Here is a 25,373-nt window from a genome sequence, read left to right on the forward strand (position 1 = left end):
GCTAAAGAAATTCAAGTGATGTTAGAGCAGAAAGGGACCTTAGAGAACATTCATGGCTTTATTTTACAGGTTATGGAAATTGAGGTCCAAAGAAGGCAGTGACTATTTCGAGGATATAAAATTAGTCTGGCAGAAAGTACGCTTAGTACCCAAGTGTTTTGACTCCCAGCCCATTAATCTCCCTCTCTCTCTCTCTTTTTTTTTAATGGAAAAAGCATTTATAAGTATTTACTTTGGCCCAGGCATTTACTAAATATTGGGGACACAACTATACAAATAAGACAGACTCTGGCCTCAGAATTTAAATTCTAATCAGGAAGACAACAGTGAGCAGGGAAAGGAGTTTTGTTTGCTCTGAAGAGTCACAGGGATGGTGGATAGGACAATAGGCCAGCCCATTGACAAGTCCCTTCTGGAAACAGTGGTAGTGTTGGTTTGATTCCAGTTCTCAAAGCAAGAGGGACAGGAGATAATTTCTGTAGCTAGTAGGGTAGAAACTGACTGGTCAGGGCATAGATCAGTCTATTAGTTTTTCTTTTACATTCTGCTAACTCTGTGGTCCAGTCTCTTAAAAATGTACTACATCATTGGATAAAGAGCCAGGCCTAGAGACAGGAGGTCTTGGGTTCAAATCTAACCTCAGATATTTCCTAGCTGTGTGCCCCTGGGCATGTCACTGAACCCACATTGCCTCACCCTTACTGCTCATCTGCTTTGGAACCAATATACAATACTGATTCTCTAAACATTTTTTAAAATTATTTTTTTAATTTTTAAAATGTAAAATTTAATTTGTAAATATTTTTCCATGTTTACAAGATTCATTTTCTTTCCCTCCCCTCTTCCCTCCCCCCTCCCAGAGTTGACAAGCAATTCCACTGGACTATAAAAATGTTATCACTTGACACCTATTTCCATATTATTCATACAATATTGATTCTAAGACGGAAAGTAAAGGTTTAAAAAATGTACTACTATTATAATGCAATTATATGGAATCGACCCTACCAAACCTTTAAGAAGCATCTGCATGAAACTAGATAATGAGTGAAAAAATTCTTTATCAATGAAGCTGGCAGGAGAATGAAAGGTTTCTCCTTCCTAATCTCAGCCCTCTGTTCTCCATGCCTCATTTTATTGTTGTTTCTTTAGTAGAGGCGCCTGGCACCTGGATATTTTTTAAGAGGTTTGCTGTGTTCATTATCTTAAATTCTACGAATCTCAGCACGTTGCTTTGGGGCCCCAAGGCTAATGCTTTTTTTTCTTCTTGTACTGATGCTCAATGTCCACTAGGTGTCTCTCTATTTCAAAAGAAACTTGAAAACGACCTTTAGCTATAAAAGTTTTATGTACCTGAACTGATTTCTGTGACCTTAAAAAATCATTGGTAGTGGCAAGGGGGATGCCAGAGAGAAGCAATGTGCACCTCGGCAGAAGGTAGCTCTTCTGGAAAGGCTGCTGTAGTCGTTATCAGCTAGTGATTACAATTGTTCAGCAACCTCCCAGCTGGTGAAATTTGGGTTTGATTAAGTCGCTTCTTACAATCTCTTAGGATCTGCGAAGTATAGTGGCACACAGAAGTCCCTTGTACAGTCTCTCAGTCAAGCAGATCCATTGCCTGCTAAATTACGATGAGAATTCCAGCGTCTAGCTTTTCCCAGCGTAGCGGAGAATCATGCATTATTAAAATGCCCAGATTTCATATGAGACATAGAAGGGCTCAGTCAGGGAACCTGCGGAGTCTTGTGCTTGCAATCAGCGGGGGGTGGGGCTCTGCTTCCGCTGCTGGAAGGAAGGGGCTTAGGAAAGTTAGGGGATGGGAAGTCGCCTCATCCTATTAGCGTTTGTGGAGGGTGATGGGCTGATGGAGCCTTAGCTGGAGCACACTTAAAGCAGCTCCTGTGAAATCACTAGGGTGGATACAATAGAAGGAAAAAAAAAAAGGGAAACAATCTCTACCCTAGGGAAGTTTTCATTCCATCCTGGATTTCATTCCAGCCTGATCCTCCTTCCATATTCCCCTGTTTGTCCAAAGTGTAGCTGCATCCTCGTGGCAAGCATGTTTCTTCACTTTGTAACCATTTGTAACTTTTTTTTTTTTTTTTTTTTTTTTTTTTGCTAGCTTAGTGTTCTGCATGGAACCATGGTAGTTTTAGGGATCAGTAGTCCAGTGCTTGCTACAATGCCTGGCACATAGTAGATACTTAATAAATATATATTGAATCAAATTGAATCAATAAATATAAATTGAATCAAATCCTTACCTCTGCTGCCTCTCAGAGTCCCTAGTACCTTCTAGGTTCTAGTATTTAGTATCTATCTAGAATCTATCTAGATTCTTCTTCAACATCTCAAACTCTGAGGACTTCTAATTCTCTGCTCTTTAGATCTTGGGATAATCCTTTCCATTTTTTCCTCTGGGCTAAGAAGAGACCCCTTTAAGGCATTAGATCACAAATCCACAAATGCTTAGGCACTGATGTGGGAGATTACTTCTATAGGTATTGAATTTCCTGATAGAATGAAAACTCCCCTAGGGTAGAGATTGTTTCCCTTTTTTTCTTCTTCTGTTGTATCCCTGCTTCCTAGCATAGCACCTGACACAATGCAGGTCTTTAATATATACTTTAATATATACTATTAATATATTAATATTGGTCATGGTTCTCACAATCAGAATCTGTTCCCTGATTAACCTTAGGCAAATAGATAATATACTCAATGACTCTGTTTGTTGCTTATTTAATGTCTATGTAGGGAATTTTAATGCCTGTGTCACTCTCTCAGTACATCTGGTGAGGAAGAAGCTAACCATCAGGCTAAAATCTACTGGATCTCTTTGTAATTGGTATTAAGGGATTATTCTACTAGGGAAGAGATAACTTTCAAAATGGCTTGTAGAGGATGCCAACAAAAATGATAACTATGGAACATCCATGTGTCCTATTAGGGTAGATAATGGCTTGTTGACATTTACATTAATTAAAAAATATTTGCTTGAATGGCATTAACTGATAGTTTGTTTATGGTTTAGTTCAGAAGGGTAAGATATAGTGAAAATTATTTGATTATTTCCTCATATCAACCACAAAATTCCTTTTCTACTGACCCATCATAGCAGTACAGATGAGTTTGGATTCTTGAAAGCTATAGGTATGGATTGCAAACTCTGAGCTGGGAAGACTTCAGTTATGGTCCTGACGTTGGATGGTGAATCTACCCTCAGAGAACTTTTCCAACTAAATTTGGAGACATCCAACATCAAGAGGTTGATCATTAAATGAATAACTTTTAATTTTTTATTTACTTTTATTTTAAATATGTTATTTTCCCAATGACTTTTATTAAAAATTTTCTAGATTACATGTCAATATAGTTTTTAAGAATTATTTGCTGACATTTTGTGATCCATGTTCTCTCCCTTTAAAAAACTATTTTTTGATTGACTTTTTAATTTTTTCATAGCAAGTCATGAAGACTAGGAAACCACCATAGAACATCTCTTTGCCCCTTTGACCCGCCTTCTCCCAAAGATGAGTTCCTTCCAGGGACCTCCATTTGGGGATGGTATTAGCCTGGTCATGCTTCATTCTCCCTCTGGCTATGTTTTGATTCTCCAGACTTTGTCACCAAACCCCCTACATGGATACTTCTTCACTCTCTCCTCCTTCTGCTCCCTTCTATGTATTGTCTTCCCCTATTATCATGTATGCTCCCTTAGATCTTTTCTCACACGAACTCCAGGTTCACCAGGAAATCCCTGTTGCCCTGCTTAGGCCTGAAACAGTCTCAAAATCTGTTAACTTGCAAGATCTAAAAGTACCCAGTCCACACTTTCCCCCAGAATTTACATTTACAATAAATTGGAGTGGGAGGATCACCACCTAAGGCTGAGGGAGGGAGGGTAAGAGGGAGGAAATAAATATTTATGCCTACTAGTGTCAGGAACTATGTGCAAAGAGCTTTTTACAAATATCTCTTTTGATCCTCACTATACCCAACTTCCAAGTAAGGGAGGTACTAAATATTATTATCCTCATTTCACAGTTGTGGAAACTGAGGACAACAAAGGTTAAATGACTTGCCCAAGGGCATGCAGTTAGTGAATGACTGAGTCTGGATTCCTAATTCCAGGCCCAGCATATCCTGATTTGACAAATGAGGGACCTAAAGCCCAGATAGATAAAAATCATCTGCATGTTGGGAACAGTTCTATCCTTTATGCATGCTATATTCCTTTGATGAAGACTTCATCCTATTTTTGGTGTAGGCATTATGGGTCAACACATGTTTATTAAGTGCCTGCTATGCCCTGGGTGCTTAATGATGGAAAGACAAAGGAGAAACAGTGTGTTTCAGAAGCTCACCTTAAATGGGGAGTTGGGCAGGAAACCAGGCGTACCCAAAGGAAATAGAATATAATTTCAGGTAGGGGAAGAACTAGCTGCTGAGTGGGTTAGGAGAAACCTCATAGAGGAGATGGTGGGGTGAGGAATGAATGCAACCTGAAGGACAATCAGGGCAGACTCATAGAGATGGTGGAGGGAATATCATGAATAAGAGATAAGAAGACCAGTTTGAAGTGACCGTAGAATGCATGAGGGGAATAATATGAAGAAGATCAAAATCTTTCCCTATTGAAAATGGTCAGGGGCCATGCTTAGCAAAAAAATTGTCGCCTAGGTGAAGTTGACCATTGTTTTCCCCACCCCGCCTCACTTTTTATGGTAACCTCTCTCTGGCTGCCCAAGATTATATTCCAGGTCATCGCTCTTGAGTCAGTGATGGCTCCATGCCCATCTTTCTTCCTCTGATGGCCAAGACCTTGGAGAAGGTAAAGTCTCTACTAAAATGGGCTCAAATCCCTGATGGTGTGTTGTAGGCTGGGGAATCGCTTTTTAATCTCTGTGCCAGCTGGATAGGTGGGTCCCTTTTTAGATTGACTCTCTTTATGTACAAGGCATTCCTAACGCAGATGTTTATAAAGCAATCATTCTGAAATACTTGAATTGCCTGCATTTGTTTTTATGAGTGAACAGTTCTCACATTCCAGGTATATGGCAAATTTTATCAGGAGGAAACTTAATTTACTGAAATATGTGCCTGGGTAAAAGCCTTTCTGAGACAGTTTAATCTGAATTTGACTCTAACTATTCCTGAAGAGACAAAATCTACTTTATTGGATTGGAATACCAGTATAATTTCTCTTTGCAACTTGTCATAACCACTTTCTAGGGGTGGAGATTAGTTCTGAAGATTTGATATTTTCCAAAGATGATGAGTTTGTTGATGAGAATATCAGCAAGAATCTTGATCCCTACTTTGACTATGAATGTAATTAATTAAAAAATGTCCTACTCTAGTTTTATGGTTGATCCACACAAGTCTGAGGAGGTTTCTTCCAAATGCAAGGAGAAAATAACTTATGTAAGAGTTGGCATTTTAGAAAACTTCCACTTCTGCAGATAACTGGCATAAAAATCCCTATGCTTCTGAAGAATTTTCATTACATTTCAAATGAAAGAGAGTTTTGGTTCCTTGGGATGTCAGCTGAATTCTAAGTTGATTGTGATTTATTTGCTTTTTCAGTTGATGAATCGCATAAAGTTCTAACATTTGTTTACCTTTAAATTATGGATACAATCACTCAGGCAGTTTGCAGAAAGTGAATTATAAACGCAAAGTAACCAAAGGAATATGCCACATTCACTTTGTCCTATGACATGGCATTTGGACAATATAGCTGACCTCCACAGTGCATGAGGATACAATAAAAATTTTGAATTTGGAGGGAAATGACAATGGCAATGTCTCTTGCCTCAAACTTATCTTAAAATTAAAAGCAGCAACAGTATTCTACCAGTCTCTTCTTCCTCCCCTCTCAACAGCAGTCTACTTTTCTACACTTTGAAAAGAAAGCTTAGGGACTTTCTACATGCAAGTATGTAAGCCCTTGCCATGTATAATTTTCAATAAACCTCTTACCCTTTCTGTTCTTGAGCTGTCTACCTTATAAGATTAGAGGTTTAGATTAGCTCAGGAATTTCCAATTTGGATATATTTATATACCCTCAGAGGACAATGAGAAACTTTTTAGGGGTTTTGGAAGATCATAGGTAAAAAATAATATTTTCCTATTGGAATATTATGAATGTAGTAATGTTAATTTAAAATAAATGTGTATTGGAAAGAGAATAGGGAAGAGGGGACAGAATGGGAAAAAACAAGGAAATGTTAGAGTATATCTGAAAAATTTGAAAGGGAGAGTCAAAGGAATACTTCTTATTGATCAAAAGTAAATGAATGAGGTTTGCGTATAAAACTTTATACAGACCTACAAAAAAATCAACAAAATTAACAACAATGAACCAATGAAAGATGAACAAATTAATCTCTGCATTAATTGGATTGTATTTCCAATATCAATCCATATTAGTGAATCCTTCACTAGAGGTATGGGAGATAAGGAGGAAAGCTTTGGATGGTAGAGACCATAGAGAAGGTGAAGTCTCTAGCAAGATGGCATCAGCATTGGCAATGGAGGCAAATTCTTGGAGGTGTGTAGGATGTGGAATAGATTTTTGACCTCTGTGCCAACTGGATAAGTGAATTTCTCTCTGAATTGACTCTCTGTATGTATAAGGACATTTGTAACTCAGATGTTTATAAAGTGATCACTGTGAACATTTTGGATTGCCTACATTTTTTTTTTAACCCTTGTACTTCGGTGTATTGTCTCATAGGTGGAAGATTGGTAAGGGTGGGCAATGGGGGTCAAGTGACTTGCCCAGGGTCACACAGCTGGGAAGTGGCTGAGGCCGGGTTTGAACCTAGGACCTCCTGTCTCTAGGCCTGACTCTCACTCCACTGAGCTACCCAGCTGCCCTACATTTGTTTTTTTATGAGTGAATGACTTACATTTTAAGCATATGGCAAATTTTTTGGGGGAAGAAACTCAATTTACTGTAATATTTACCTGAGTAAGGCTGATTTATAATCAACTAAGTTCAAAATTTTTGGATTCTTAAAGAAGCTTTTCCTATTCTTCCTAAACGTACTCGAAAGGTTTTAATTTAATTTTAATTTAATTTAATCCTGCAAAGCAGGATTTTCAAAATGAACACCGTATATAGGTATCTCATTTGAAAACCATACTAAGAACGGAGAATCAAAAGTTTTCCTCATTTATCTGCATTTGAGGAAACATTTATGATAGTAAAACATTAAAAAAAATCCCCAAAATCCTTACCTTCCATCTAAGAATCAATACTAAGTATTGGTTCCAAAGCAGAAGAGTGGTAAGGGCTAGGCAATGGGAGTTAAGTGACTTGCCCAGGGTCACACAGTTAGGAAGTGTCTAAGGCCAGATTTGAACCTAGGACTTCCCATCTCTAGGCCTGGCTCTCAATCATCTGAGGCACCCAGCTGCCCCTAAAATTTTTTAAAATACCGAATTGTTTTCTTTGTGAAAAATTAATCTCTATTTTATTTCCTATACACATGATAAACTCTAGAATCTATTTCCTTTCATACTGAATAGTGGGCATGGGAAGGTTTACTAGAAGTTGAAGGGGTTTAGGGATTCCTGAACTAAATTATCTTTAATGGTCTTTCTGGTTCTAAAATCATATGACAGAATGCAGTTTCCTATAGAAAATCAAGGCCTCATTGTTTCCCTTTTATACTTTCATCAAGGCTGCTTTTGATGTGTGAATAGACTTAATCTTTAAGATTTTATGAAGATGATAAAATAAACATAAGAGTTGACTCTAGTTACCAGTGTTTTCCAATTCCTTGAAAATCTTTTTAGGAAACATAAGTCAAAGCTATAGGTTTGGAAGCAGGAATCTTGATTTTCTCTTCTGTTGTCTGGTATGTACTTTACAGGTTTTAAGAACCTTGGCTTGTCTACCTTTAGTCCCACTGGGTTGCCATGATTAGTTTGTGGTTCAGTTTTAGAATCTGAAGGTATATGAATGTATGTCGCAAAAACATCTAAAGGGAATTTGTGTTTTAAAGAGAATTTATTTAGAGGGGAAACAACTTCTATTAAACAATAATGGCATCAGGTAAACATATTCCGCTTTGATATGTCTTAGACATGTCCTCTGTGGGAATTTGTGCGAAGATTTATACAAGAATTTCCCAAAGGTGAAAAAAAAAATATGGATAGGTTAGAGGGAGCATCTGAACTAATGAAATCATATTATAGGTAGTTTTTTCTCTTCAATTTGTGAACAAATATTCACTAATTTTCCATGAATTATGTCAATATGACCTAGATTATTTATAGAAGCCAAGGATACATAGTACCTAAATCTCAATTATCTAAGGACAATTACTCAAGGGTGCATCAAGAATCTTTGAAAATGAAAATCTTTTTCTTATACCTATTTGCTCCCCTTTGATAATTAGAGTACAGTCAAAGTTATCTTTACTTCAATAATTTCTGCTAATTATATTTGTTATAACTAGTCTATCGTAACTCACAGATTATGTAGTTGAACTGGTATGAGTACTGGGTGCTCCAGTGGGCAAGTCCCATTCCCTTGGCTCCAGGTCTCAGGTAGGGACCCATATGAAGCTCTTATCCCAGGAGACAGAACAGGGTACACATTTGGAGCCCTCGCTCAGAGATTGTTTTTGTAGATGAAGGAAAGGTATGAAGAACTATGAATGGGCTGATAAAAGACACTTCCAGATAAAAAGAGCTTCCAGGGGGCAGCTGAGTAGCTCAGTGGATTGAGAGCCAGGCCTAGAGACAGGAGGTCCTAAATTCAGATCTGGCCTCACACACTTCCCAGCTGTGTGACCTTGGGCAAGTCACTTAACCCCCATTGCCTCCCTTACCATTCTTCTGCCTTGGAGCCAATACACAGCACTGACTCCAAGACAGAAGGTAAGGGTTAAAAAAAATTAAAAAAATGAATAAAAAAAATAAAAAAATGAGCTTTCAAATAATTCTCTTTGGCAATGTGTAAGTTAAGTTTTGCAAGAAGCCATCCTGTGGGCACAGTTTGCAGTTGGACATTTGGAATCTTGGGAGATTCCTGATGCCATTCTAGGGCATGAGACCAATCGTCGGTTGGGCTGTGCCCTATATAAGGGAGGCAGAGACTGGACCTTTGGACTCATTCTGGAGCCTGGGATCCAGGGTGGAGGGAGGAGGATCATGGGATTAGATAACTTAGGTAGGATTTATCTAACAGCTGACAAATAGCAACAACTCATTGTCAAACCCAACAATCTCTGAAGCTACAAAATACATTTCAACCAACTAATTATTCATCTGGCTCAGGGCTTGTCAGCCCTGGGCCAGCAGTGGAGCATCAGTTAATCAAGCTACCATCTAATTTGTCCACAGGCAAGCAGTGCCTCACCAAAGCAGGCCAGAGGGCCTGGCTAGTTCAGCTGTCAATGTTCTGAAGCTGTTAGACATAGCACTTATAACTAGGATCAAACTACATTTAGGATTTCCTAACAACCCTCTTCCCTTTTACCAGTTACCCCTTTGTTTTGATTTACACCAGTTATCAAGTTTTATTTAGATTGTATATTGTATATCTATCACTGCTTGATGGGTGGATTAAATATGATGTTTCCATCATTTCTATAAAAAGTTAGGCATCAGATCCTGAGTCAAAATTTTTACTTTCCCACAATTTTAAGGAATGTAAAGCTGCTCTAGTTTTAAGGACTGATTGTATTTCATTGTCAGAGCTAACCTTGTGTGTATGTGTGTGCTAGAAGGCATAACTTATTAAAGTATTTCTTCCTGATGCATTCTTTTCACGGTCTGTCATGATGCCCGGAATTGCTACCACTTTTTAGGGGACATTTATGCCTATGTGAATCTTAACTGGGTTTGAGCATTAATTCCTGGAAAGGAAAAAAAACCCATCCAGAAATGTGGGTAAATCTTTGGAAAGTCTAGCAGAAGCATGAACCCACAAAGAACTAGCACTCTCCTTCTTGAGCTGGGATTGTTAAGTCAAGTTGACAAGCATCCTTAGTATTTACCATTGGGCACAGTGCTAAACAATGGGGATACAAAATAGAAGGAAAAAGAAAGTTAGTCCCTATCCTCAAGGAGCTCATATTGTAGACAGGGAAGGAAAAAACATAAAAGAAAGTTGAAAAAGGGAAGAGAAGGTATCCATGTGAATGTATATTGGAGAAAAAAATCCAGAAAGAAATGAAGGCTTAAAAATGCCTGACCTAGGGAACCACTCTTATAATAGAGATCCTGGGCTGAAACAAGCATTCAGGGGAATGGACCATAGAGCTGGAGAGATCTTCCAATGTGAGAAGAGTAGAGCAACTGAGGGATCTGAATGGCTGATGTAAAGGGGGTTAGGAGACCTCTTATCTAGATGGTTTAACACAGCTGAATGATGTTGCTTTAAGTAAGATTAAGTGACTCTGCAGCTGGGTTAAATCAGCTGACAGGCCCCACCACTTGGTTGATTCCTCCTTGACAACTGACCAATGAGAGAGTAAAAGAGTCTCCAACTGTCAGTGTTAAGTGAACTTAGTTCTTTAGATGTAATGAGTATTATTAAACTCAAAGCATTAAGGATGTTATAATTGACTGTGATTTTTTTTAGTTGTGATGTTGATCCTGATGATAGAAGATCAATAATCACTTGAATGAGCTTGATGGGAGAAAGGAGAAGTTTTAAATGACAACTTTCCCCTAAGAATCTTCAGCACAGATCAGGCCAGGAGGGGCTTCTCTCTTTTTAACATATTTAATGAAGGTAAACAAGGTTAGGGAAAGGATGGTTTGAAATAAAGAGGAAAGAGGGATTGGGAATGAATCCTAGAACCTTGTTTAACTAACTAGGCCTATAATCAAGCTTCAGGAGTTTTCAGGTGAAGCTGATTCACTAAACCTGCCAGGCTAATTGCCTTAGTCAGGCCTAAAGGCCTGACTTCAGTTTCTTGATGTTCTAGCTCAATTCAAGTTGGTTTGGTTTAACAGAGTTGATCTTCAATATTTATCTTCTTGTTGGCATTTAGAAAGTTGTTTATTATTGATAATGTGTAGGAATGGAGGCTGATAGCACTGGGTGAGTAATGAGCCTGGGTAACTATTCCTGTGAGGTATAAGTTAACCTTAGCTAAGAGACAATTTTGAAATGCCTACCTTCCCACTGTTCTCCAGGCGGAGACCCTGAGAATAGGAATCAGCCTCAATTTAGAGGGTGCTCTTAACAGATATTTTGGTCTCATGCCAGCTCATGCCACCCCTGCATTCTGCATTCCAGCCTCAGTAACTGGCAACTCTCCTGGCCCAATAGGGATTCTTGCAAAAGTATTTACACTGAGAAGGCTGCTAGAGCATGATGGAAAAAGAAGTTCAGAGAGTCAGGAATGGAGCCCAGAAAGGAATGAAAGAATAAACACGGCTGGCCTACGTATTCCTTAAAATGATGGTAGGGAGAGCCTTCTAGGGTTAGAAGGCCCCAAGGGAAGAGACTCTTTGTGACTTCACTTGTGTTTTTCTTGGCAAATCACTGAAGTGAAGTGAAGACCTTCACACTTATCAACTCCCCTTCCTACTTTCCAGAGCACATCTTCCAAACATTTTCATCCTTCCTTGAACCCCCCATGGCTCCTTTTCTCCCACTCTCTCAGGAAGAAACTTTCTTCATATTTTGCCAAAAAAAATGGAAGATTTGCCGTGAAGTCCCTCTTCTCTCCGTTTTCTGATTTCCTATCATTCAGATGCCTTTTGCTACTGTTTTCTCTTTTAACCTTTTCCTCACCTAAAGGAGTGACCTGACTCTTTACCAGAGCTAACCATCCTACTCGTTTATCCTACTTATACTGTAGATTCCTTTACCTTGTTACTCTTCCTACATCTTGCTTCCTGGAACATGCTCTTCCATCCAGTGACACTGCCTCCTGGCTGTCCTATGAATAAGACACTCAGTCTCTCAGTTCTGGGCACTCTGGCTGTCCCCAATGGCCACTCTCCCTCCTCAAGTCTGCCTAATCATCTTCCTGTCTACCTTTAAATCTCAATTAAAATTCCACTTTCTACAGCAGGAGTCAGCAACCTTTTTGGTCGTGAGAGCCATAAACGCCACATTTTTTAAAATGTAATTTCGTGAGAGCCGTACAGTGCTCACAGTGAGCTCCTGTAACAGGGCCTGAAAAAAAATTGACTTTATGGCTCCTGCAGAAAGAGCCATACGTTGCTGACCCCTGTTCTACAGGATGCCTTCTCTGACCTCTCTTAATTCCAGTACCTCCCCTCTCTTAATTATTTCCCATTTATCCTGTATGAAGCTTGCTTTGCACATATTTGTTTGCCTGTTGTCTCCCCAACTAGACTGTAAGCTCCATGAGGGAAGAGACAGTTTTTCCTTCTTTTTGCATTCTCAGTCCTTAACGTAGTGTCTGGCACAAAGGAGGTACTTAATAAATGTTTATTGATTAATGACATAGTAGAGATTTATGGATTCACTTATAATAAGCCTCTTTTTCTATTGTTCTTTGTTGTTAGAAATATTCATGTTTGTGTTAAGTTGAAAATAACACAATTTTAAAAATTAAAATTCAATTATAGTGAATTAAAATTTTTTAAATGGTTATTTTTTAAAGAGCTCTGAAAGTAGAGACAGGGAAATAAACTTTGCATATATCATAATTTTTGCCTCTTCATAGTACATAGGCAGACAGCTGGCAAAGGAAGGGGAAGACAATAAAAATCAAACCATTTAATTATGGCACATGTGAAAAGCAGTGTTTGGTGGGAAAGGTTTAAGTCATAGCATACTTTCTCCATTTTGGGGAGGAGGTGGAGAGTGGGAAAAAGGAAAGGACAATAGAGCGAGGAGATCTCTTGCCAAAGAATATCTTTTGCCAAAATGCTCTGAATTACTGCTTGTATTCTCTCCAAATCTCCTTTTAAAAATTATCTTTCAACTCACAGTCAGAATTTTAGTCTTTAAATGTACAAGTTGGGAAAATGAGACCTAGGAACATTGAGGGACTTAAAGTGTCATTTCCTGAAGGGATTGGAGACTATCTGGTCCAAACCTTTCACTATCCAGATGAAACTAAGGTTCAGGGTGTGACTAAGATCAAACAAATTGTTGTTTAGTCATTTTAGGAGTGTCTTTGTAATCCCGTTTGGGGTTAAAGATACTGGAGTGATTTGCCATTTCCTTCTCCAGCTCATTAGAAGAAACTGAGGCAAACAGGGTTAAGTGACTTGTTTAGAGTCACACAGAAGGTAAAAGCCTATGTGTCTGAGGCTAGATTTGAATTCAGGAAGATAAATTTTCCTGACTCCAGGTTTGGCACTTTTTCTGCGCTGACATCTAGCTGCTCTATGATCATACAAGTAGTCCATGTTAGCAAAGGATTTAAATCTAAGGTCGTCTGGACTTAGGGCTAAATCTCTTTAATACTCTACCAGGTAAGCTCCAGGTCACAGGCTAGCCAGGAAGGGGTTGAGCAGTTTCTGAGGGGGCAATTTTCTGTCCATTGTTCTATAGGCTTCTGATGACATTAAAGGAGAAAGTTATAATAATATTCACTTATCTTCTTTTTACTAATAAGAAGGGTCCTGTTGGATTAGCACTAGCAAAAAGAAGGCAGGGACTCCTTCCAACTTCAGATACTCTATCCAGGAATCGGGAGTGTTTCCTGTATTTGCTACAATAACCTTTGGGGATTATCTGGCTTTTCAATGATTTGTTCTATCCCAGGCCTGTATTACTACACATGTCATAATCAAGGGTTGGCCAGATTGACAAGACTGCATATTAGACACAACCATCAAAACTGGCAACAAATTGGGCACAAATTATGGCAATAATTCTTGTAAATTGGGTTTGGAGAATTTCCCTTTTTTGAGGTCCTTATTCTTTAAAATTTTTTTTTCATTGGATCCTCCCCAATTACATGTGAAAACAGTTTCCAACATTTTAAAAAGAATTTAGAGTCTTGAATATCCCCCACCCTGCTGAGATGGTAAGCAATCAGGTATAGATTTTATATGTGTCATCATCTGAAACATTTTTCTATATCAATCCACTTGTGGAAGGAAACTTGAACAAAAAATAATTATAAAATTGTGCTAAAGTCTGGATTCAGATTCTATTAGTTTTTTCTCTGGAAGCAGATGGCATTTTTTTTTTAATCAGGAGTCCTTGGGGATTGTTTTGAATCACTGAATTGCTGAGAATAGCTAAGTTATTCACAGTTGTTCAGTGTATAATATTGCTGTCTGTGTACAATGTTCTCTTGGTTCAGCTGACTTCACTCTGCTTCAGTTCCTGTCTTTCCAGGTACTTCTGAGCTCTTCCTGCTTGTCATTTCTCTAGCACAATTGCATTTCCCAGTTGGTGGGTATCTCTTCTTTCCATTTCTTTGCCCCCACAAAAAGAGACACTTTAAATATTTTTGTACATATAGCTCTTTCTCCTTTTTCTTTTAGCTCTTTGGGATACATACCTACTAATGGTATTGTTGGGTCAAAAGTTGTGTACTGTTATAGCCCTGTGAGAATAGGTCCAAATTTTATTCTCCAGAATGATTGAATCAGTTCACAACCCCCCCAATAGCACATTAATGTCTAATTTTTTCTTATAGCCCTTCCAAATTTTGTCATTTTTTTTCTTTTGATCATTCTTTTAATTTTGATTATTTCTTGATGTCTCATGGAATCATTAGCTTCCACGTGCCCAATTCTAATTTTTAAGGCATGCTTTTCACGAGTGAGCTTTTCTATCTTCTTTTCTATTTGGCCAATTTTACTTTTAAAATAATTAATTATTCTTAAGAAAACTGAGTAATTTTATTTTTACATTAAGGATAACAGCAGGACATTTTAATTATCTATTATACAAATCAGCCCAATGTCTTAAAGTTAAATAGATTAATTAATCAATTAATAGGTATTTAATAAGCACCAAGAGACACAAAGAATAAGCTGAAAAACTCCTTTCCCTATGATATTTCTATTCAATCAGGGAAGATATATATGTAAGTTTTTATGCATGTATGTATACATATGTGTCATATAATTGTTATCTACCCATGTATGTGTGCTTAGAAGTGTATATATATATTCATGTATATGAAGTATATATAAGCTATATACAAAATAGATAAAGGTAATTTTGGGGGAGAGTACCAGAAGCTTGGAGGAGGGACTCAGGAAGGCTTATATTAGAAGGGAGAAATTCTGAGAGACAAAAGGAGAGAGTACATTCCAGATATGGGGGTCCACTTGTGAAAAAGTGTGGAAAAGGGAGATTTTTATCACCATCGTTATCATCATCATTATCAACATCAACATAATTGCTAACATAGGTACAGTGCTTACTATATGCCAGGCGCGTGCTAAATGTTTTACAATTACTATTTCATTTGGTCCTCCCAACAACCTTAGGAGATAGATTATTATTTCCACTGTACACATGAGGAAACTGAGGGAAACAAAGGTTAAGTGACTTGCCCAGAGTCACACAGCTAGTAAGTGCCTGAGAACTCAAGTTTTTTTCACTCCAGGCCTGGTGTTCTTTCCATTGTATTATGATTTTAAAAAATCATCTTATGTAAAGAATGAAATAGAATTTATCAAGGTTTAGAAATGTTATGGTGACCAAATGAAAAAAAAATTCAAATCAACATTTTTTATACCTAACTTTCATTTAGTTAATAATGTGAGTATTTATTTCCTCAATAGTAAAAAACCCAATTTTTCATTTTTATGTTTGAAAAAACTAGAATACAGAAATCAAAACTGACTCTTCGGAATTCTGTTTTATAAATATCTATACAAACATTCCCTTAAAATTCTGTTACAGATCTCCCATAGCAGATAAATAGAAATCTCTAGCCCCTCGCCACTCAAACGTTGACATATGACACAGTAGCTCTTGCTATTTCTGGCTCTGCATTGTTATATATGTACATATATTTAAATGTTTATAGGCAAGTTTTTAATTCTTATCTAGAAACAGTAATATAGTTGGCTCTTAATTAATCTGGAGGATTTTGCTTTGTGGCTTATTTTGGGTCTCCTTTCATCCATCATCCAGACTGATAAGGTCTCATGTATAATTGCACAAAGAAGGCATGTGACTGTTTTTATGCATCTGTGTCTCAGTGTGCATCTGATTGTGTGTTTCTCTTCATTAAACTGCACCGTGGCTACAAATGGGGGTTTAGAATTAAGTGCTCCTTCCCATTAGAAGATTGAGTTACTTCTACTTTTAAAATTGAATCATCCAATAATAATGATGAAAATGATAAACCATAGAATTTTAGAGCTAGAAGGAGCCTCAGAGATTATTTATCTACATCTCTTATTTTATTGATTGTGAAATGAAACCAGAGGATGAAGTGACTTGTCCAGGGTCACACAGTTAGTAACCATCTGAGCCTGGATTTGAATTTAGGTCTTCTTGACCAAGGCCTGGTGCATGGCACTAAATTTAAAAATGTTATCCTATTTAAAGAACAAAATTCAGTTAATCAATGTTTGGAAATGCCATAGTGACCAAGCAAAAAAAGATTTAAAATTTATATTTTTAGTAGAGCTGTGACTTAAGCCAAGCTTTCTGATTCCTAGGTCAACAATGCTCCTTCTAGACTTCTGTTATAAGAGAATTAGGAAAGTTTAGTAAGAGGCATAAGTGAGCTGGATGGCTGACAGAGAAGGTTCCAAGCATGGAAAAAAGACTTTTTTTTTCTGAGAGACTCTCTGGATGCAACTGTTGGCAGTTAGATGTTTTCTTTAGCTGCTGAAGGTGAAGAGCCCAGAAAAATAACTGTCTCCTGTAAAACCATCTACCCTGGGAAAGATCAAGTTGAGCAGTGAATCTGGTTTGATTGGTGGACATATCAAACCAGTTCAGCTCCTTGACTTTACCCCTTTTGTGGATTTACTTGCTGTTATTCCTGGTGGCTGTGAACATCTCTGGAACAGAAGTGGACCCAGTAGTGAGACATCCAAATTCCTCCTGATCTGCCAAGCTGGACCTGTCAACCTATGTTAGTACAGAGTAGATCTGACCCATCTTTCCAGTCCCTGGAGTCTGTCCTTAGATACATAGTTTAGTGTGACCTCTCCCTACATCTCTTACCCTTAAACTCATTATTAAAACTGTGTTTTATAACTTCCTTTTGTTCCTTCTCCACAACCCAGAGGGCCCACTATAGTTTAATAGGAATCCTTGGCAGAGTTGGTCTGGATGACAGTTGGTCTCAACTGCTGCCACTCATTGACCAAGTCTTGTGTTTGTGGGGGTGGGTGAGATTTCCCAGTGTGTTATTGTGGGTCAGGAAGTTAACCCACTTTAACCCTTCATTCCTCCTTCATCCCCTTCTCCCTCTACTAAACCCCTCGTGTTATTATTTACCTATAACACTTCCCCCTCAGACACTGTGTGTATTGGTAGGAGACCATGACCTAAGTTTAGATAAGGATGGTGGAATATTGATTTTACTTTCATTTGCTTTATAATTGGATAACTATAACAGAATGATCATTCTTGCTTTTGACTTATCATTAAGTAAATATTTCATGTTTAAGAATTAATGATGGGGGGCAGCTGGGTAGCTCAGTGGATTGAGAGCCAAGCCTAGAGACGGGAGGTCCAGCCTCAGACACTTCCCAGCTGTGTGACCCTGGGCAAGTCACTTGACCCTCATTGCCTACCCTTACCACTCTTCCACCTATAAGTCAATACACAGAAGTTAAGGGTTTAAAATTAAAAAAAATAAAAATAAAAAAAAAGAATTAATGATGGGGCAATGAGGTAGCACAATGTATAGAACTTCCAGCCTGGAGTAGGGAGGACTTGGGTTCAAATATGACTTTAGACCCCCCCTGGTTGGGTGACTCTTGGCAAGTCACTTAACCCTGGTTGTCTAGCCCTCATTGTTCTTCTGGCTTATAATTGTTATTAACACAAATGGTGAGGGTTTTAAGAAAAGAATGCATGATATCAGGATCACTGAATTTATGTGACTAAGAATCATGCGGGTCAAGAACTTTTCTACTAAGGTTGATCTACATCATTCATCGGAGGAAAAGAAATTTTTTCTTTCTGAAAAGGTCTAGTTCCCACCAATTTGGGAAGAACATTTATTCATTCCTTAGCTCCAAGTGTTTCTGTGATGTGTCTTTATGAGGCAGTCAGGTGGTTCAGCAGAGAGAGTGCAAGGCCTGGAGTCAAGACTACTAGAGTTCCAATAGGACCTTTGACCCATCCTAGCTACATGGCTCTGGGCAAAGAACCTCTGTTACCTCAGTTTCCTCAAGTGTAAAATGGGAATAGTACTATTACCTATTTCTCAGGGTGGTTGTAAGGATCAGATGAGATAATAACTGTCTGAAGTCCTTAACCATGCCTAGCACTATATAAATGTTAGCTCTTATTATTTTACCTCCCTTTCTTCATAGGCATCATGTTCTACTTTCTAAGTTTTGGACACAGATCAGGATTCCTTTCTGGCTTTTCAGATACATTTCCTTCTTATTTTTAAATCTTTAACTTCTATTTTTAAAGAGCCTATTGATCTCGACAATAGATAGGCTTCGGTGGTCCCTTTTCTTTCTTTCCCAGAAAGGAGAGGTCACCCTGTATGCCACAAACTCGAATGGCTTCCTAATGCCTCCAGGAAAAAATAGAAATGTTTTGTTTGGCCTTCAGAAAAGGCCTTCATCACCTAGCCACCTTTCTAATATTTTTACACCTTAAACCCTGTTATGAGCATTAGATAGGATTAGAGAGCAGGAAGTAAGATAAGTGACAGGAAGGCAGATTCCAGAACTTTGGAGACTGTCAGTTATTCTCTCTCTCTCTCTCCCTCTCTCACTGATCCCTACATGGTGGGAGTTATTCTGACTCACTGAAATCCCTGAAGGAAGAGAGCTGTGTTTCCCTTGGTGTGGATATTATTTACCATCTTCAATCAAGTGACTTAGTAAAGGAGTAAGATTGAGTGGAAGTTTTTTTTTTTTTTTGGATTAGTGGTGGACATTGATACAGCCTCACTCCCTTTCCTGATTTGGATTACTTTGCTGACCATCAAGATTCTTGAGAACCAGCTTAGAAGAGCATCTCTCTTGGACTTTTATGTGAGATACCCCATCCAAAACAGCTGGATCAGCTAACCAGCATCCAGCTGTTAGAGTAGGTTTCTCCCCTCCTGGACTTTAGGGTGGAGACCCTAAGATCTTTAGACCTTTCCATTCCTGTCCCAGTATTTATTAAATCTAATTTATAATACTCTCTCCTTGTAAGTTCCTTATCCAGATACCCTAAATGATATTTCAAGGACCTACAGTGTATCCCAACAGATTCCCTGGAGTTAACTGTCATCTCTACCCATCCTGTCTACCCAGAGTTTATTTATTACTTCAATCCCCAGAGAATCCATTTATTTAGTTCAGTTAATCTACCCTTTTCCAATATACCTATTTCAACCCTTACGCATATTCTTTGATCTCCTGATATCGAACACTTCCTGGTTTTTCCATAAATAAAACACTCTATCTCTGGGTGTTAGGTATTTTCTTGGGTGTCCTCCATGGCTGAAACTGTCCATCTTCCATTCTGACTACTGGCCTCCTCAGCCTCTGACTCTCCTTCTACAGAAAGCCTTCTCCTACCCCTCTTAATTCCAATGCCTTTCCTCTCTTTATTGTTTGCCATTTATCCTGGATATAACTTGCCTTGTATGTATCACTGGAATGTTTTCTCTCTTATTAGCTTGTAGGCTCCTTGAGGTCAGGGAATGTCTTTTACCTCTTTTTGTAATCCCAGTTTTTAGAACAATGCCTGGCACAATACTAGGCACTAAATAAATGTTTATGATTGGGATATACCTTCATTTGCAGATTGCAGTTACTTGGTTTTGCATAAATTTATGCGGATGAAGGAGAGAATGAATAAAAAAAATGTTGAGGGAACACTTACTGTGTGCAAGCACTATCCTAAGTGTTGGGGATGCAAATTGAAAAGATGAAACAGTCTTTGTTCTTAAGGCTTGGGGAAAAATGGGCAGTCCTGGGATAGGAGAAATGGCTGCAATCCTGGCTCTCAATTCATCCATCAATGAAGTCCTACTTTGTGCTAGGCACTCACTTGGGAAACATCGTGAGGAATTGCCCCAACTGTGTGACCCAGAATCTGCCCCAAAGAGGCAATATTGGAAGGACAGGTAAAATCTAATCCAAAACAAAAAAAACTACAGAGACTCACAGACAATAAAAACAATGAATGATTTTAAAAGGAACCTGGATGGACTCTGTATAGTTCACTGCAACAGTCCATGCAGTTTGGAGGTGAAGAATAAGCCAATATAATTTTCTTAATAGAGAGGTAACATGGGAATTAAGAAGAGTGCTGAAAAATTATTCTGCCAGTGATGTTAAAAAAAGTGAAAATACATAGAATAGTAAATGAAGGGAGAAAGTCTGCCAAGAAGCTGTTAATTTGGACCAGCTGGGGCATGAGTAATGCATGAACCCCAGCGTGTAGTGGCCAGCAGAACTAGAAAGCAGTGACTTCTATAGAGGTCAAATAAACAAGACCAACAGAATCATATTGATTGTTATTATTACATCAAAAATGATTGGCCAAAAGAAACTAGGACAAATGGAAATGTTTAGAGTCAAGAGACCTTGTGGTACAATAAAAAAAGGTGCCACATTTGTAATCAGAGGACCTCCGTTCAAATCCTCATCTTCACACTTACTATCTGTATGATTTGGCTTGATAAATTGTTTATTAAGAGATATAATGGTTATGATTCCCATCATTGATATGAATGATTCCCATAAACAGAACTCTGGAATTGAAGTACACTTACTAACTGGGTGACTCTGGGCAAGTCACCACTTATTTCTTCATGTACAAAGTCAGTGAGTTGAACTAGATGCTCTCCTGGATTTAAATATCTTTTATTCTTAAAGACCCCTCAAAAAGGCCACTTTCCAGATGATGTGACTGACAGAGAGGACTAGAACCCAGGCTTCCTTCTTCCTGCTTTCCCCTCTGTGCTATTGTCCCCCAGGCATCCATGGTGGCATCTGAAAGGACCACAACAACAGCAGCACAAAACACAGTGTAGGTGGCTCCTAGGGTAACAGTTTACATATTATTTTTGTTCTTCCTACTTCCCAAAAGGATTTGATGGAGTTACATAGTGGGTGGCAGTCGAAGCCTTTAAGCAGATAATAATCCATGAGGTAGAGGCAGAGAAGAGGGTCTCTGTTTTAAAGAAGCGTCATAGGATGGTAGGTAGCTCAGTGGCTCAGTGGATAGAATCGGAGTCAGTAACACCCGAATTCAAATCCAAATCCAAACGCTTACTAGTCCTGGGACAGCCTCTGTCCACCTCTGGTTGCTCCTCTCTAAAATGAGGATGATAATAATTCTTAGCTCCCAGGTTTATTGTGAAGATCAAAGGAGGTAATAATTATAAAGCAACTGGATAGGATAGTACCTGGCACATAATAAGAGCTCTAGAAATGTTAGTGATACTGATGTGGATGGTGATGAGGATGGAAAACATGATGTAGCAAGAAAGAGCTCTGGCCTCTGACTCAAAAAATCTGGATACAGATCCCAGCTTTGAGATATTTCCCTGTGCTACTAGAGGAAAGTGACTTGGTCTCAGTTTCCTCATCTTTGTCCCACTTTCCCCCTATCAATTAACAGTTAATTAGTAAGCACTTACTATGTACCAGGCAGGTGGGCAATGAGGTGGTGCAGTGGATAGAATGCTGGTTCTGAAGTCAGGGAGACTCCTCGAGTTTAAATCTGGCCTCAAAAAACTTATTAGCTATGTATGACTTTGAGCAAGTCACTTAATCCTATCCACCTCAGTTTCTTCATCTATAAAATGAGCTGGAGAAGAAAATGGCAAACCATTTCAGTATCTTTGCCAAGAAAACCCCAAATGGGGTCACAAAGAGTAGGATACAACTTAAAATCAACTAAATTCAATTCACGTACTAAGCATTGCATCAGATACTGGGGATATAATTACAAAAAACAAAATAGTTCCTGCCCTCAAGGAGCTTATATTCTATCTGGAAAAACAACAAGCACATATATAGGTCTATTCAAAATGTTTTAAAAAAAACCATACAAAGTAACTTGGTGAGGGGGGACTGTGTTAGCAGTTGCAGGGGCCAGGGAAGAATTCATGAAGAAGGTGATTCATAATAACAATACCCAACATTTATTTAGTGCTTAAAAAGTGTCAGAAATGGTGCTTAGTACTGATAACTAACAATTATATAGTATTTACTATGTAATAGGAACATAGCAAACATTTTACAAATATTTTATTTGTTCCTCCTAACAACCCTGGGCAGCAGGTGCTATTATTATTCCAACTTTACAGATGAGGAAACTGAGGTTAACAAAAGACCAATGAAATTACAAGTCTGGAAGGCCCAACAATTTATGACATCATGCTAAATGCTGGAGATATGAGTACGTGAAGAATCTGTGATTTTGATCAAGTAGGAAACTCTTAGTGTGGGAGCTTCCTTTTCAATTGTAAATGGTAGACCTTAGTCTTAGCGATCAGTTCTGGGAAGTTTGCTGAAGCCCAGGGAGGCTCAGTGACTTGCTCAGTTTATTTGTACAGTGAGTGTCAGAGGTAGATTTGAATGTTAGAGACACAAAAATGAAAAATAAATGACAATCCCTGTTCTCCAGGGTTTACAATGAAGTGGGGAATATGCGATAGAGGAAATTCATGCTATTTATCCCACTTTCATTTCCAGTTAATACAGGCATATCTCAGAGATATTGTGGGTTCAGTTCCAGAACACTGCAATAAAGGGAATATTGCAATAAAGTGAGTCACATGAATTTTTTGGTTTCCTAGTACAGATAAAAGTTATGTTTACACTCCACTCCAGTTTATTAAGCGTACAATAGTATTATGTCTAAAAAACAATGTACACATGTTCCTTTAAATGTATTTTGTTAAAAAATGCTAAATGGCCACCATCCAAGCCTTCAGCAAGCCATAATCTTTTTGTTGCTGGAGGGTCATGGCTGCTGACTAATCAGGACGGTAATCGCTGAAGGCTGGGGTGACTGGCAAGTTCTTAAAATAAGACAAAATAAAGTTTGCCACATTGATGCCATTGTAGGGCTCAATGTCCATATTGTTGTGTCTCAGGGAATAGGGAAACCAAAGAAGTGGGAGAGGGATGGGGAATGGTGGGTCAGTGGAGCAGTTAGAACATACTTAACATTTACTCAGTTTTCTGACTCAGATGGGCTTGGTTCATGGTACCCTCAAACAATTACAATAGTGACATCAAGGATTACTGATCACACGTCACCACAACAGATAATAATAAAAAAGTCTGAAATACTGTGAGGATTGCCAAAATGAGCCACGATGTGAGCACGTGCTATTGGGAAAATGGCATCAATAGGCTTCCTAGGTGCAGGGTGGCCACAAACCTTCAATTTGTTTAAAAAAAATGCAATATCTGTGAAGTGCAAGAAAGCAAAGCCCAATAAAGTAAGGTGTGCCTCTACCTGACTGATTTTTCATTTTATTTCTCATGTTCTTTGCTGGTTTTCTGTTTGTCTGATTTTTACTTATGCTTATGAAAACGATGATTAGGATATTATTGACAACTGTGGAACTAGCCAGAAAGCTACAGGGATCCAATCCTGCTTCTGACTGGCATAGGAGTGTGACTTGATCCTTTTCTGACATAGGCTGGTTCAGCCCAACTTATGCAATGTGGTGGTTCCCCCACTCCCTGAGAGTTATCATATTAATAATTAAATTTTTAATTAAATCTGAATTAATCTGAAATTCTGAATGAATTCTGAATTTGAATGGTAGATGTCTACTGGAGCTCAGAGTTGCTGAGCACAAGCCCCAGCCTCCCTGGTAGGTAGGATTACAGATTACCAGGCCCAAGTTTTTCTTTTATAAAGGGTGAGCTTTACCTGAAGGGACTTAGGTCTGTGGGAGTTCTCTTGATTATAAGCAATGCCCTATGCAGTACCTATATAAGCTTTTTGGATTGCTTGGTACTCCCCCTTTGCCTCTAGATAATGGAACACTGCAGTTCACCTTCTGACATCCTTCTTTTCTAATACCTGTCATCAAGCTCAGTTCTCCACAAGCAGTACTCTGGTATATAGTAAGTGTTTAATAAATGCCTTTTTATTCATTCACAAGTCCAAATTTGCCATTACTACTCCATTCTCCCAAAGATATTATCCTGGTCTAATTATCTACCATCTGTTCCTTCCACTGGTGTATTTTGTTTTGTTTCCATTTTTATCTCTATTATCTGGGGGGCTTTTCCTTCTATGTTTATTCCATTTATTCCCATAAATCAAAACCTAACCATCTTCTGAGAACTCTATATTACTAGCTATATTCAAGGTCCTCCACAAGCTGACTTCATCCTACACATGCAATCTTATCTCATGCTATTCACCTTCATGTATTCTAAGTCCCAGCAAGCTGAATCATTTTCTATTATCCATTTTTATTCTGTTCCTTCAAGTCTTTGTACTTTTGCTCTTGCCACCCCAATACCTAGAATGTACTTCCTTCACCCTTGCATTTCCATCTGTTGAAATGCTTCATTTTCTTGAAAACTTATTTCAGATGCCACCACCTCCATGAAGCCTTGTCTGATTTCTCCCTCCTTTAGATTGCTTCAACACTTATTTTCTGAATAGTTATCAACCTCTCCGAAGGGTTATGTTTAAAATATATCTATTTTCTTTCTTGCCAAATAGATGGTAATGTTTTAGAGGACATGTATACTATACTTTTCTGTATCTCCCAGGGTGCCTCCTTCACATTTACTTCCAGCTAGTGTTTCCACAAAGAGCCAACATTCTGGCTTTAGTCCAAGGCATCTCTCCAGCTGATCTACTACAGCCCCCTTTCCTCTGATATTGTTAGTCAACAGTAAACTAGAGAGGATGCTAAAGTCTCAGCACTAGACTAATTTGTAGCTAATTAGGGACTTTTGTTCATTTGTAAGACTGATTGGGAATGATTCATTGCCATTTAGAAATATTTTTCACTTAACTCTTACTAAAGTCCTTTTCCAGTGCCTCATTTTACTATGTAGGTGACTAGGGGTTCCCAAGGCTATGCCAGGTCCTACCATACTGGAAAGGTATGAATGTAATAATCAATTGTGTGGGCTTTTTCTTCCAAAGAATAGCCCAGGCAAGCTCGGTTAGGTTCATTGTTAGAAGGCTGCCTACTTGGTGACGATTTCTTTCCCTTTCTCCCTCCCTCCCTCCTTCCCACCCTCCCTCCCTTCTTCCTTCCTTCTTTCCTTCCTTCCTTCTTCCCTCCTTCCTTTCTTCTTTCCCTCC

General features: G+C 38.5%; 1 protein-coding gene across 1 annotated transcript in view; it reads right to left on the bottom strand.

Annotated features, from left to right (window-relative positions):
• IMPG1 (interphotoreceptor matrix proteoglycan 1) overlaps positions 1-25,373 on the bottom strand; it is a 171,604-nt gene that overhangs the window by 11,595 nt on the left and 134,636 nt on the right. The window contains exon 14 of the mRNA XM_044675366.1: positions 23,381-23,471. Within this exon, the coding sequence (XP_044531301.1) occupies positions 23,381-23,471 (91 nt within the window). The remainder of the gene's footprint in view (positions 1-23,380; positions 23,472-25,373) is intronic.

The sequence above is a fragment of the Gracilinanus agilis genome, chromosome 4 (assembly GCF_016433145.1).
Source record: "Gracilinanus agilis isolate LMUSP501 chromosome 4, AgileGrace, whole genome shotgun sequence".
In the NCBI taxonomy this organism is placed as follows: domain Eukaryota; kingdom Metazoa; phylum Chordata; class Mammalia; order Didelphimorphia; family Didelphidae; genus Gracilinanus; species Gracilinanus agilis.